This window comes from Scylla paramamosain, chromosome 2 (assembly GCF_035594125.1).
Source record: "Scylla paramamosain isolate STU-SP2022 chromosome 2, ASM3559412v1, whole genome shotgun sequence".
Taxonomy (NCBI): Eukaryota; Metazoa; Arthropoda; class Malacostraca; order Decapoda; family Portunidae; genus Scylla; species Scylla paramamosain.
In genome coordinates, this window is record NC_087152.1 from 18,443,678 (window position 1) to 18,456,685 (window position 13,008).

General features: G+C 37.6%; 2 protein-coding genes across 2 annotated transcripts; one reads left to right on the forward strand and one right to left on the reverse strand.

Moving 5' to 3' along the window:
* The first annotated feature begins 364 nt into the window (after window positions 1-364).
* Window positions 365-3,766, forward strand: LOC135111391 (uncharacterized). Its single transcript, XM_064024628.1, has 4 exons — window positions 365-519; window positions 2,718-2,892; window positions 3,109-3,179; window positions 3,477-3,766. The coding sequence occupies exons 1-4, from the start codon at window positions 517-519 to the stop codon at window positions 3,567-3,569; spliced, it is 342 nt and encodes a 113-aa protein (XP_063880698.1). The 5' UTR covers window positions 365-516; the 3' UTR covers window positions 3,570-3,766.
* Window positions 3,767-8,991: 5,225 nt separating this feature from the next.
* LOC135111402 (uncharacterized) lies at window positions 8,992-12,679 on the reverse strand. The gene is made up of 4 exons (XM_064024659.1): window positions 12,529-12,679; window positions 9,865-10,039; window positions 9,579-9,649; window positions 8,992-9,281 (listed from the first exon to the last, which is right to left on the reverse strand). The coding sequence occupies exons 1-4, from the start codon at window positions 12,529-12,531 to the stop codon at window positions 9,189-9,191; spliced, it is 342 nt and encodes a 113-aa protein (XP_063880729.1). The 5' UTR covers window positions 12,532-12,679; the 3' UTR covers window positions 8,992-9,188.
* Window positions 12,680-13,008: the final 329 nt, after the last annotated feature.

The window sequence follows — 13,008 nt, forward strand, 5'->3', positions numbered from 1 at the left end:
ACACAGATAATACATCTGTGAGATAGTTCTTACAAATTTCTAAGACACACCAACCCACCCACCCACACCCACTGATACGTATGCCCCACTCCCAAACACACACACACTCACGCACACACACAACGTGTCATAACATTACAAGCTTACCATAATTATTCTTTTTTCATGTCTTTTTTAGGAATCAAACACGCCAGAAACTAAATCAATCAGTCAATTAAGAACAGTATATATATTCATAAGAAGGTAGGCAAATAGACAGATACTAATGAATAAGTTTATGAAAAATAGTTACACAAATAAATGAATAAGTAAATAAATAAATAAATAAAGGAATAAAGGAATAAGTTAAAAGAAAAAAAAAGTAGGAAAACCGCTCTTCGCACGGGGAATCACAGAGCCATCCCCCCAAGCCGTCCCTCCTTGGTTGCCGCTTTATAAACTAGCAGCCCGACCATCTCCACACCACAAACCCTGCTGGACTCCAGGTTGCATCGCTCTCCTCAGCTTTGTTCCAGCATGGTAAGACAGTTCTGATGCTCCTCACAGCAAGAAATCCATTTAGTCAATATATTTTGCTTTGTGTGTGTGTGTGTGTGTGTGTGTGTGTGTGTGTGTGTGTGTGTGTGTGTGTGTGTTCACTTTGCTGAAGTATGCAGATTTCAACGAAGGTCGTGTTGTCCTATTTTCATGTTTACTTTTATCCAACTTAGTTTTGGACTGATATTCCTTGTCTGCTCTGCATTTGTTTCATTCCAGACCATTCATATTAATTTGCAGTCTACATCCCTTTTCCAACATTACTCTTAGTGTGCATTTCTGGTGACTGACAGTCCTGTATTATTACAGCTCTCTCTCTCTCTCTCTCTCTCTCTCTCTCTCTCTCTCTCTCTCTCTCTCTCTCTCTCACTCGCCTGGCACCTCCCCTCGTGTCTTAAAAGAAGCTAAATGTGAATTAGTTCAACTCTGACTTTACTATTCAATAGATCCCTGCCGTCCGGTTCAATGCCTGATTAGTGAAACCTCATTAACGTAACTCTGATTTTCATAAACGGTAGTAAATCTTTACCCAACAATTAATGGCCAGTTACGTCATCCTCAGCCGCATGCAAAATGCTAGAAACACTTATAAGTGATAAACTTGTTAATCACTTAGTGGAAAACAACTTATTTAAAAATAATCAACGCTCTTGTTTGACGAACCTCTTAGATCTTCTATGATATTGTGAACCAGCATGACGAAAGTAAAAGCGGTAGATATAATATATCTTGATTCGCAAAGTCCCCCATAGACGTTTACTGAATAAATTGAAATCGCACGGCATCCAAGGCAGCGTGTTGAGATGGGTAGGAAACTGGCTAAACAACCGTAAATAAAGAGTAGTTACTAATGGGAAAGCATCCAAGTGGAGTAACGTAACCAGCGGAGTGCTACAGGAGTTAATTTAAGGACATGTTCTCTTCCTTGTTCATATAAACGACATAGATGAGGGTGTCACCAATGTAATATCGAAATTTGCTGCTGGCACCAAAATAGTGAATATCTTAGTCTCTAACGAACGAGTAAAGGAACTGCAGAACAATCGAGTCAAGTTATTAGAGTTGGAACAAACCTTGCAAATGAGTTTTCATTAACACTGATGTGTAAAGTGCTTCATATAGAGTATTAAAACAAGAAAGCAAAGTTTATTATGATTGGTACTCAACATAAAAGTGTAGATAGCGAAATTGATTTAGGAGTGTCAATATCGAGCAGCCTAAAACCTAGCCAACAATGTTCAGACATTGTAAATAAACCGAACAAAATAATTGGCTTTAATCGGAAGATCATCTGAATATCTGGTTTAAAACTACGATGCTCACTCTATATAATTCTCTGGTCCGTCCCCAATTGGAATATTAAGTTCAAATATGGTACCCCTATCCCCATAAAAACATAAATAAATTAGATCGGGTTCAGCGTAGAGTAACAAAAAATATACCATGCCTAAGAAACCAATTATAAGAAGAACGACTTAAAGAATTAAACATATTCAAGTATTCAAGTATTTAAAATCATCAAAGGCACTGATAAAATGGACTGCAGTAAGTATTTCACGATACACGGTTCAAATTACACGCAAGGAAACGGTTGCAAAATTATTGGGAAATCCTTCATTTCTCATGAACCCAAAATTTTCTTTTTCCATTGTACCCTCATTTTATTCCTCAAGACGTGATAGACTGCAATACTGTAGACTAGAGACTTTTAAATGCCGTCTTGGTAAATATTTTGCCTCAAATCTGCGGTTGACGGCCTTGCATGCAGGAAATGGAAGCACTTCATTTCATCTATTTTCGTTCTTTCCTATAAAATTTCCTTCGGGTTTTTTTCTTTTCCAACCCCGTAAGATATTAATTTCCGACCTGTTTCATGTACAGATTATGCCGGAGGGAATGGAGGGTATGGAGAGACAGCCCTCTGCTTTACCGTCCTTTTCTTCTATTATCACCGTAGTTGTCTTAGGTCAGGTCACCTCGTGAGGACCGCAAGGTCTGTTGTGACCTGTGTATCTATGACACACTCTCTCTCTCTCTCTCTCTCTCTCTCTCTCTCTCTCTCTCTCTCTCTCTCTCTCTCTCTCTCTCTCTCTCGTGTGTGTGTGTGTGTGTGTGTGTGTGTGTGTGTGTGTGTGTGTGTGCGTGCGTGCGTGTGTGTTACATAATACATTATACTCCAGCTTCGCATTGTGACTGTCGCCGTCGTGGTGCTTGTGGTGGTGATGGATGCTGAGGCTGGGAGGCCTAGACCTTCTCCAAGCTGCAGGAGCTGGTGCAAAAGGCCTGGACACCCTGAAAAGAACGCTTTTTACTGCTGTGACTTCGGGATTGGTACTGTTGGGAAACCTTTCGCAAGTAAGTAAATATAAACTGTTTCTCTCAAAATCTGATTTATAATCATATATAATGACTTTGTTTTTATTTTACACTAGTCTGATACATAATAAAGAGTATGATACATTCAGTACCTAAAAAATCATTTTAATACTTAAGTAATTTGTTAATCTATCACACCTGACATCTTTCACGAGTTGAAATGTTATGTATCATATTTTCTTATTATTTCGTCAGCACACCGTGGCAAGTGTCCCCACCGTCCTATCTGTCCCGAGGGTCTGTATACCAGGGGACCTGCTCCCACGGTAAGTTTTTGTTGCACATTAGCTCCATTCAGAGATTATGGTCTTCATGATATCTTCAACTTTGGCTAGGCAAATACTTACTATCATATATATTAGAATCACATCTACACAATTATGTTATCTATTAATCTACCTGTTATAAATAGGTATCATCTATATTATTTGCGACTCGTAGTGTTTTATACCATTAGAGAAATAAGATAGCTTACCTAGTTACAAATTAAATATAATAATATAAATGCAATCACGAGCTGATATCCGATTATTATTAAGATGATATAACGTTCTTTCTCGCAGGTATGTGCTCACGACGGCCAGTGCTCCAAGCACGAGAAGTGCTGTGCTGATGCCTGCCTTGAACACCACACCTGTCTGCTTGCTGACCCATAGTGACCTGGCCCTCAAAACCTTCACGTCCTGTCCTTCTTAATCCGAGAAAGTAGAAGGAAGAGAGAAATCTGAGAAATTAAGATGAATTTGTTATTGTTGTTTGCTCGTTTAATATTTTCTCATGTTTTGAGTTTTGAAAAAGCTCTTTTGATGTAACGAATGTTTTCCCTTCAAATTAAATCAATAATGGCTTTCCATAATAGTATTTTTTTTTGTCCCTCATGGTTGATAAGCGACATGATAAACACACACATTATTATATTATGAGTAAGGTAAGAACTTATCGGAGAATTCAAAGGCCATTAATTCCCACAAGTGTCAATTTGTCATCCATGTCCATGAATTTCCATAACTTTCCCTCAAAGCTTTCCATTGAATATATGAATGATCTGATTACTGAATATGTTCTAGTCATCTACCATGTCATTTCTTCCCAGCTTCCTTTTTTAGAATTTTGCTTTATCAAGCTTGAATTCGTTACTTCTAGTCTCCTGATTACTAATCGCAATGTTCTTGTCACCATTATTCTGGATATGGAAACATTTATTTTATTTTTTTTTGTCTCTTTTAACACTTTCTATTTAGGCAAAACAATCAGAAAGAAAAATTATGATGTCGAAGAGAGAGAGAGAGAGAGAGAGAGAGAGAGAGAGAGAGAGAGAGAGAGAGAGAGAGAGAGAGAGAGAGAGAGAGAGAAGGGGGGGAGGGATAAACACGTTTTTATTAATATGGACAAATCTGTCAAGCTGAAAAGAAAGCTGACTAGAACAAAATTAGCAAATTATATATAAAAAAAAAGAAAAAAAAAGGGAAGTGACGAAAGTAAAGAAATTGGCGACAGGAAGAGAAACAATTATGTCAAGAAAAAAAAAAGTTACAAAGGAAAAGAAGAGAGAGAGAGAGAGAGAGAGAGAGAGAGAGAGAGAGAGAGAGAGAGAGAGAGAGAGAGAGAGAGAAATTAAATAGCTGGCAGAGTGATAAGATGTGTAATCAACATCTAGGTAACTGAAGTTTAATGATAATATATATCGTAACTGATACGTAAGCGTCGGGCATAATTTACGAATAACAAGCAAAGTTCTCTTCCTTTCCGAAGCTTCGAAGAGGTGTCAACACGTCACATTTTTCTCTGTTTGTATTGTGAGTTCTGACTTCAGTGTTTAGTCGTTATTGACGACTCAACCTTAGAACCGGGTAACGTTAATTCAGGAGAACTCAGCGATCTGTCGTCATCTACCACGGAAGGAGGTGAGCCTATGGAGTTGATTCCCCATTGTGTCAATTTTCCCATCATGTTTTCCTAATGGTGTTAAGGCAGTGTCGTCGCCAGATCCGATCACCAGTTATTTTGAGCCTTTCATGGTATTACTGCAGTTTCAACAAATATATCGTACGTAACTATAGCTCTTCACAAGGTGTACATCTCACTGTTTGGAGCATTTGTAGCCCTATTTTACCCTGTCGGAAATTAATAATAATTCCAGATGAGAATTTCGAAGGTCTTAAGTTAATTCTAGCTTAGATCCACTTCCAGTCGTCTCTCGTACGGTGCTAAGTGTGTTCGTATGTTTGTTATTAATGGTGAGCATGCGCGATGGTGACGTGACATTGAGTCGCGTGTTAACATCTGTGATGACGTGGGGTTACCTGCTGCGAATCAGGTCACGAGGAAATTTGTCGGTCAATCACATATAGGCACGTATGTTTAAAGAGGAAGGAGAACCCAGCTGTCCGTGCTACGTCAGTTAGACCACGGCTACGTAAGAGAGACGTGTGCTGGCTGTAAATATACGAACTGGTAGTTTACCGACAGTTCCCTCAACTTTTTCTTGAGGTATTTTTCGTTTTTAGTTACTGTTGGTATGTAGTGATGGCAGAATGTAGGAGGTTACAAAATGTTAAGTTACGTTAGTTTACTTTATGGGGAGGGGTTAGGAGATTAGGTTAGGTAATGTTAGGTTAGTGACCTTAAAGGGGGTCCAGTGGGGATCGAAGCTCCCCCACCTCCTGTTAGGTTAGATTGGTTATGTTAGGTTAGGATAACGTAGAAATTTCCTGTTTTCGAAATATCCCGTTTGTCATCCTTAAAATTTTTGGGAATAAAAAAAATCCTCATTTTGGCTTTCCCCACCACCCCCCCACAAAAAAAAAAAAAAAAAAATTGCATTCCTACCAGGCCCCTATGTTTGTTGGCTTTAGTGAAATAAATAGAGGATGGGAGTATTGATTGAAACTGCAAATTTATCCCTTTCACTAGGTGTTTTCCCTCTTAGTTCATTAAAACCGACAGCCATTCTGTGTACCGGAACGAAATCTGAAATCAGACAAACTTCACTCAGCACTTGACCATTCGTTTTGATCGCTGCAAACTGTTTGGGATGATCAGTGTGAGTCTCTTGGAGGAATACGAAGTAGCAGGTATGGTAAATTTTTACATTAGAACCAAACTGCATTTTGAGTACAAAACTATTCGTTATTTATTCATTTATTTTTGTTATAACCGATTTTGAGCATAAAACACGTCGGAAATAGTTTATTTTGCCTATTCTCCCTTCATCCCTCTATGATCTTGCGGACTCATTGGGAAGCGGGGTTTATGGGTTGGGAACAGAGAGAGAGAGAGAGAGAGAGAGAGAGAGAGAGAGAGAGAGAGAGAGAGAGAAAAATGATAATAATAATAATAATAATAATAATAATAATAATAATAATAATAATAATAATAATAATTATTATTATTATTATTATTATTATTATTATTATTATTATTAGTAGTAGTAGTAGTAGTAGTAGTAGTAGTAGTAGTAGTAGTAATAGTAGTAGAAGTAGTAGTAGTAGTAGTAGTAGTATATCATTATTATTATAGTATTGATAATAACTATGATAATTTGATATTATTATTGATATTTTTATCATACTCATCCTTAGTATTAATGATTGCAATCATTACAATATTTTATCTTCCAGTACCATAGTCTCCCGTGATTCAGAGGCCCAATTTTCTCACCTATATCTCTCTTTGTTATCCTCACTTTCCCTTCCCATATGAGCTGACAATAAGTTAATCCTGTGTTAAAAAGAACGAGTCCGTTCTTAAAGGGCACATAACCTCTCAGAGAGGTTGTCGGGTACTTGGGCTTTTGTGAGTGAGTGTTCTTGTACAGTATCTGTATGACTCGACTAATAAAAGGGGTGTAGTGTCGGATTGGGTGGTCTCTAGATAGTCAATGCTAATAAGCATACTTGTCAGCGTCTACCCGGCCGGCTGGAAAATTTGAATTGGTGCAGGACCTGAAGCAAGGGCCTTCACAGGGATGAGGCAGTTGAGGCCTCTGAAGTTGTAATGACCTATAGCAGCAGCATCGTGGTTGAAAATAATATTGCCCAATAGTCCTGGCTTCTTATTTATTTATTCATATATTTTTTACATCCCAACTTTTTTTTTTTTTTACATCGTGGCAAATCTTAAAATATAATGTGATTTGAACAGATTTCAAAAGATCTGGAAAAGGTAGAGATGGAGGCTCTTCTTCATGGTGATGGTGTGACACAACTTGAAGTTGTTCATTTATTAATGTATTTATTTACAAATATATATTTTTTCTATGAACTGTAACGTTTATATAATGCATGAACCACCTTTCCTTCACTTCATATTCAGATCTTCATATCACTTCATATCCCTTCTACACACACCCTTCTTCACCTTCTTCTCATGCCCTGTTGTGCTTCTATAAAGTCTCTCACCACCAAATAACTGGTCCAGTTTTTCATAGCCTGACAAAATCCAATATAACGCAATTAGGTCACCTCTCTGCCTTCTCTCTCGCAAGGTGGGCTAGTTTCTTTAGTCTCTCTTCATACAATGTCTGATAGGATCGGAGACAACTTTGTCACTGCTCGTTGTATTCTCTCTACTATTTTTATGTCCCTTTTAATGCTGGGAGACCATATCACTGCCGCATATTCCAGACAAGGTCTTATTATTGTCACAATTAAATTCCTAATCATCTCTTTATCCAGATAGTTGAATACTGCTCTTATGTTTCTCACCACATTATATGTTTCCCCTGTCTTCCTTCTTACATGTACCTATGAGGAATTGAGAAAGGCAAAGGACAACATTTTGATGTACTCAGAAAGAAATCTATGAGAAAGAAAGAAATGCCTTGTCACAAAGACACTGCCTTAACACCACTAGGAAAACATGATGGGAAAATTGACACAATGGGGAATCAGCTCCATAGGCTCACCTCCTTCCGTGGTAGATGACGACAGATCGCTGAGTTCTCCTGAATTAACGTTACCCGGTTCTAAGGTTGAGTCGTCAATAACGACTAAACACTGAAGTCAGAACTCACAATACAAACAGAGAAAAATGTGACGTGTTGACACCTCTTCGAAGCTTCGGAAAGGAAGAGAACTTTGCTTGTTATTCGTAAATTATGCCCGACGCTTACGTATCAGTTACGATATATATTATCATTAAACTTCAGTTACCTAGATGTTGATTACACAACTTATCACTCTGCCAACTATTTAATTTCTCTCTCTCTCTCTCTCTCTCTCTCTCTCTCTCTCTCTCTCTCTCTCTCTCTCTCTCTCTCTCTCTCTCTCTCTCTCTCTCTCTTCTTTTCCTTTGTAACTTTTTTTTTCTTGACATAATTGTTTCTCTTCCTGTCGCCAATTTCTTTACTTTCGTCACTTCCCTTTATATATATATATATATATATATATATATATATATATATATATATATATATATATATATATATATATATATATATATATATATATATATATATATATATATATATATATATATATATATATATATATATATATATATATAATTTGCTAATTTTGTTCTAGTCAGCTTTCTTTTCAGCTTGACAGATTTGTCCATATTAATAAAAACGTGTTTATCCCTCCCCCCCTTCTCTCTCTCTCTCTCTCTCTCTCTCTCTCTCTCTCTCTCTCTCTCTCTCTCTCTCTCTCTCTCTCTCTTCGACATCATAATTTTTCTTTCTGATTGTTTTGCCTAAATAGAAAGTGTTAAAAGAGACAAAAAAATAAACTAAATGTTTCCATATCCAGAATAATGGTGACAAGAACATTGCGATTAGTAATCAGGAGACTAGAAGTAACGAATTCAAGCTTGATAAAGCAAAATTCTAAAAAAGGAAGCTGGGAAGAAATGACATGGTAGATGACTAGAACATATTCAGTAATCAGATCATTCATATATTCAATGGAAAGCTTTGAGGGAAAGTTATGGAAATTCATGGACATGGATGACAAATTGACACTTGTGGGAATTAATGGCCTTTGAATTCTCCGATAAGTTCTTACCTTACTCATAATATAATAATATGTGTGTTTATCATGTCGCTTATCAACCATGAGGGACAAAAAAATACTATTATTAAAAGCCATTATTGATTTAATTTGAAGGGAAAACATTCGTTACATCAAAAGAGCTTTTTCAAAACTCAAAACATGAGAAAATATTAAACGAGCAAACAACAATAACAAATTCATCTTAATTTCTCAGATTTCTCTCTTCCTTCTACTTTCTCGGATTAAGAAGGACAGGACGTGAAGGTTTTGAGGGCCAGGTCACTATGGGTCAGCAAGCAGACAGGTGTGGTGTTCAAGGCAGGCATCAGCACAGCACTTCTCGTGCTTGGAGCACTGGCCGTCGTGAGCACATACCTGCGAGAAAGAACGTTATATCATCTTAATAATAATCGGATATCAGCTCGTGATTGCATTTATATTATTATATTTAATTTGTAACTAGGTAAGCTATCTTATTTCTCTAATGGTATAAAACACTACGAGTCGCAAATGATATAGATGATACCTATTTATAACAGGTAGATTAATAGATAACATAATTGTGTAGATGTGATTCTAATATATATGATAGTAAGTATTTGCCTAGCCAAAGTTGAAGATATCATGAAGACCACAATCTCTGAATGGAGCTAATGTGCAACAAAAACTTACCGTGGGAGCAGGTCCCCTGGTATACAGACCCTCGGGACAGATAGGACGGTGGGGACACTTGCCAGGGTGTGCTGACGAAATAATAAGAAAAATATGATACATAACATTTCAACTCGTGAAAGATGTCAGGTGTGATAGATTAACAAATTACTTAAGTATTAAAATGATTTTTTAGGTCCTGAATGTATCATACTCTGTATTATGTATCATGTATTTAAAATAAATACAAAGTCATTATATATGATTATAAATTAGATTTTGAGAGAAACAGTTTATATTTACTTACTTGCGAAAGGTTTCCCAACAGTACCAATCCCGAAGTCACAGCAGTAAAAAGCGTTCTTTTCAGGGTGTCCAGGCCTTTTGCACCAGCTCCTGCAGCTTGGAGAAGGACTAGGCCTCCCAGCCTCAGCATCCATCACCACCACAAGCACCACGACGGCGACAGTCACAATGCGAAGCTGGAGTATAATGTATTATGTAACACACACACACACACACACACACACACACACACACACACATACACGAGAGAGAGAGAGAGAGAGAGAGAGAGAGAGAGAGAGAGAGAGAGAGAGAGAGAGAGAGAGAGAGAGAGAGAGAGAGAGAGTGAGTTACATAGATACACAGGTCACAACAGACCTTGCGGTCCTCACGAGGTGACCTGACCTAGGACAACTACGGTGATAATAGAAGAAAAGGACGGTAAAGCAGAAGGCTGTCTCTCCATACCCTCCATTCCCTCCGGCATAATCTGTACATGAAACAGGTCGGAAATTAATATCTTACGGGGTTGGAAAAGAAAAAACCCGAAGGAAATATTATAGGAAAGAATGAAAATAGATGAAATGAAGTGCTTCCATTTCCTGCATGCAAGGCCGTCAACCGCAGATTTGAGGCAAAATATTTACCAAGACGGCATTTAAAAGTCTCTAGTCTACAGTATTGCAGTCTATCACGTCTTGAGGAATAAAATGAGGGTACAATGGAAAAAGAAAATTTTGGGTTCATGAGAAATGAAGGATTTCCCAATAATTTTGCAACCGTTTCCTTGCGTGTAATTTGAACAGTGTATCGTGAAATACTTACTGCAGTCCATTTTATCAGTGCCTTTGATGATTTTAAATACTTGAATACTTGAATATGTTTAATTCTTTAAGTCGTTCTTCTTATAATTGGTTTCTTAGGCATGGTATATTTTTTGTTACTCTACGCTGAACCCAATCTAATTTATTTATGTTTTTATGGGGATAGGGGTACCATATTTGAACTTAATATTCCAAATGGGGACGGACCAGAGAATTATATAGAGTGAGCATCGTAGTTTTAAACCAGATATTCAGATGATCTTCCGATTAAAGCCAATTATTTTGTTCGGTTTATTTACAATGTCTGAACATTGTTGGCTAGGTTTTAGGCTGCTCGATATTGACACTCCTAAATCAATTTCGCTATCTACACTTTTATGTTGAGTACCAATCATAATAAACTTTGCTTTCTTGTTTTAATACTCTATATGAAGCACTTTACACATCAGTGTTAATGAAAACTCATTTGCAAGGTTTGTTCCAACTCTAATAACTTGACTCGATTGTTCTGCAGTTCCTTTACTCGTTCGTTAGAGACTAAGATATTCACTATTTTGGTGCCATCAGCAAATTTCGATATTACATTGGTGACAACCTCATCTATGTCGTTTATATGAACAAGGAAGAGAACATGTCCTTAAATGAATTCCTGTAGCACTCCGCTGGTTACGTTACTCCACTTGGATGCTTTCCCATTTGTAACTACTCTTTATTTACGGTTGTTTAGCCAGTTTCCTACCCATCTCAACACGCTGCCTAGGATGCCGTGCGATTTCAATTTATTCAGTAAACGTCTATGGGGGACTTTGCGAATCAAGATATATTATATCTACCGCTTTTACTTTCGTCATGCTGGTTCACAATATCATAGAAGATCTAAGAGGTTCGTCAAACAAGAGCGTTGATTATTTTTAAATAAGTTGTTTTCCACTAAGTGATTAACAAGTTTATCACTTATAAGTGTTTCTAGCATTTTGCATGCGGCTGAGGATGACGTAACTGGCCATTAATTGTTGGGTAAAGATTTACTACCGTTTATGAAAATCAGAGTTACGTTAATGAGGTTTCACTAATCAGGCATTGAACCGGACGGCAGGGATCTATTGAATAGTAAAGTCAGAGTTGAACTAATTCACATTTAGCTTCTTTTAAGACACGAGGGGAGGTGCCAGGCCCGTGAGAGAGAGAGAGAGAGAGAGCTGTAATAATACAGGACTGTCAGTCACCAGAAATGCACACTAAGAGTAATGTTGGAAAAGGGATGTAGACTGCAAATTAATATGAATGGTCTGGAATGAAACAAATGCAGAGCAGACAAGGAATATCAGTCCAAAACTAAGTTGGATAAAAGTAAACATGAAAATAGGACAACACGACCTTCGTTGAAATCTGCATACTTCAGCAAAGTGAACACACACACACACACACACACACACACACACACACACACACAGACACACACACATGCAGAGCAGACAAGGAATATCAGTCCAAAACTAAGTTGGATAAAAGTAAACATGAAAATAGGACAACACGACCTTCGCTGAAATCTGCATACTTCAGCAAAGTGAACACACACACACACACACACACACACACACACACACACACACACACACACACACACACACACACACACACACACAGACACACACACATGCAGAGCAGACAAGGAATATCAGTCCAAAACTAAGTTGGATAAAAGTAAACATGAAAATAGGACAACACGACCTTCGCTGAAATCTGCATACTTCAGCAAAGTGAACACACACACACACACACACACACACACACACACACACAAAGCAAAATATATTGACTAAATGGATTTCTTGCTGTGAGGAGCATCAGAACTGTCTTACCATGCTGGAACAAAGCTGAGGAGAGCGATGCAACCTGGAGTGCAGCAGGGTTTGTGGTGTGGAGATGGTCGCGCTGCTGGTTTTTAAAGCGACTGGCAACCAAGGAGGGACGGCTTGGGGGGATGGCTCTGTGATTCCCCGTGCAAAGAGCGGTTTTCCTACTTTTTTTTCTTTTAACTTTTTCCTCTATTCCTTTATTTATTTATTTATTTACTTATTCATTTATTTATGTAACTATTTTTATAAACTTATTCATTAGTATCTGTCTATTTGCCTACCTTCTTATGAATATATATACTGTTCTTAATTGACTGATTGATTTAGTTTCTGGCGTGTTTGATTCCTAAAAAGACATGAAAAAAGAATGATTATGGTAAGCTTGTAATGATATGACACGTTGTGTGTGTGTGTGTGTGTGTGTGTGTGTGTGTGTGTTTGGGAGTGAAGCATACGTATCAGTGGGTGTGGGTGGGTGGGTTG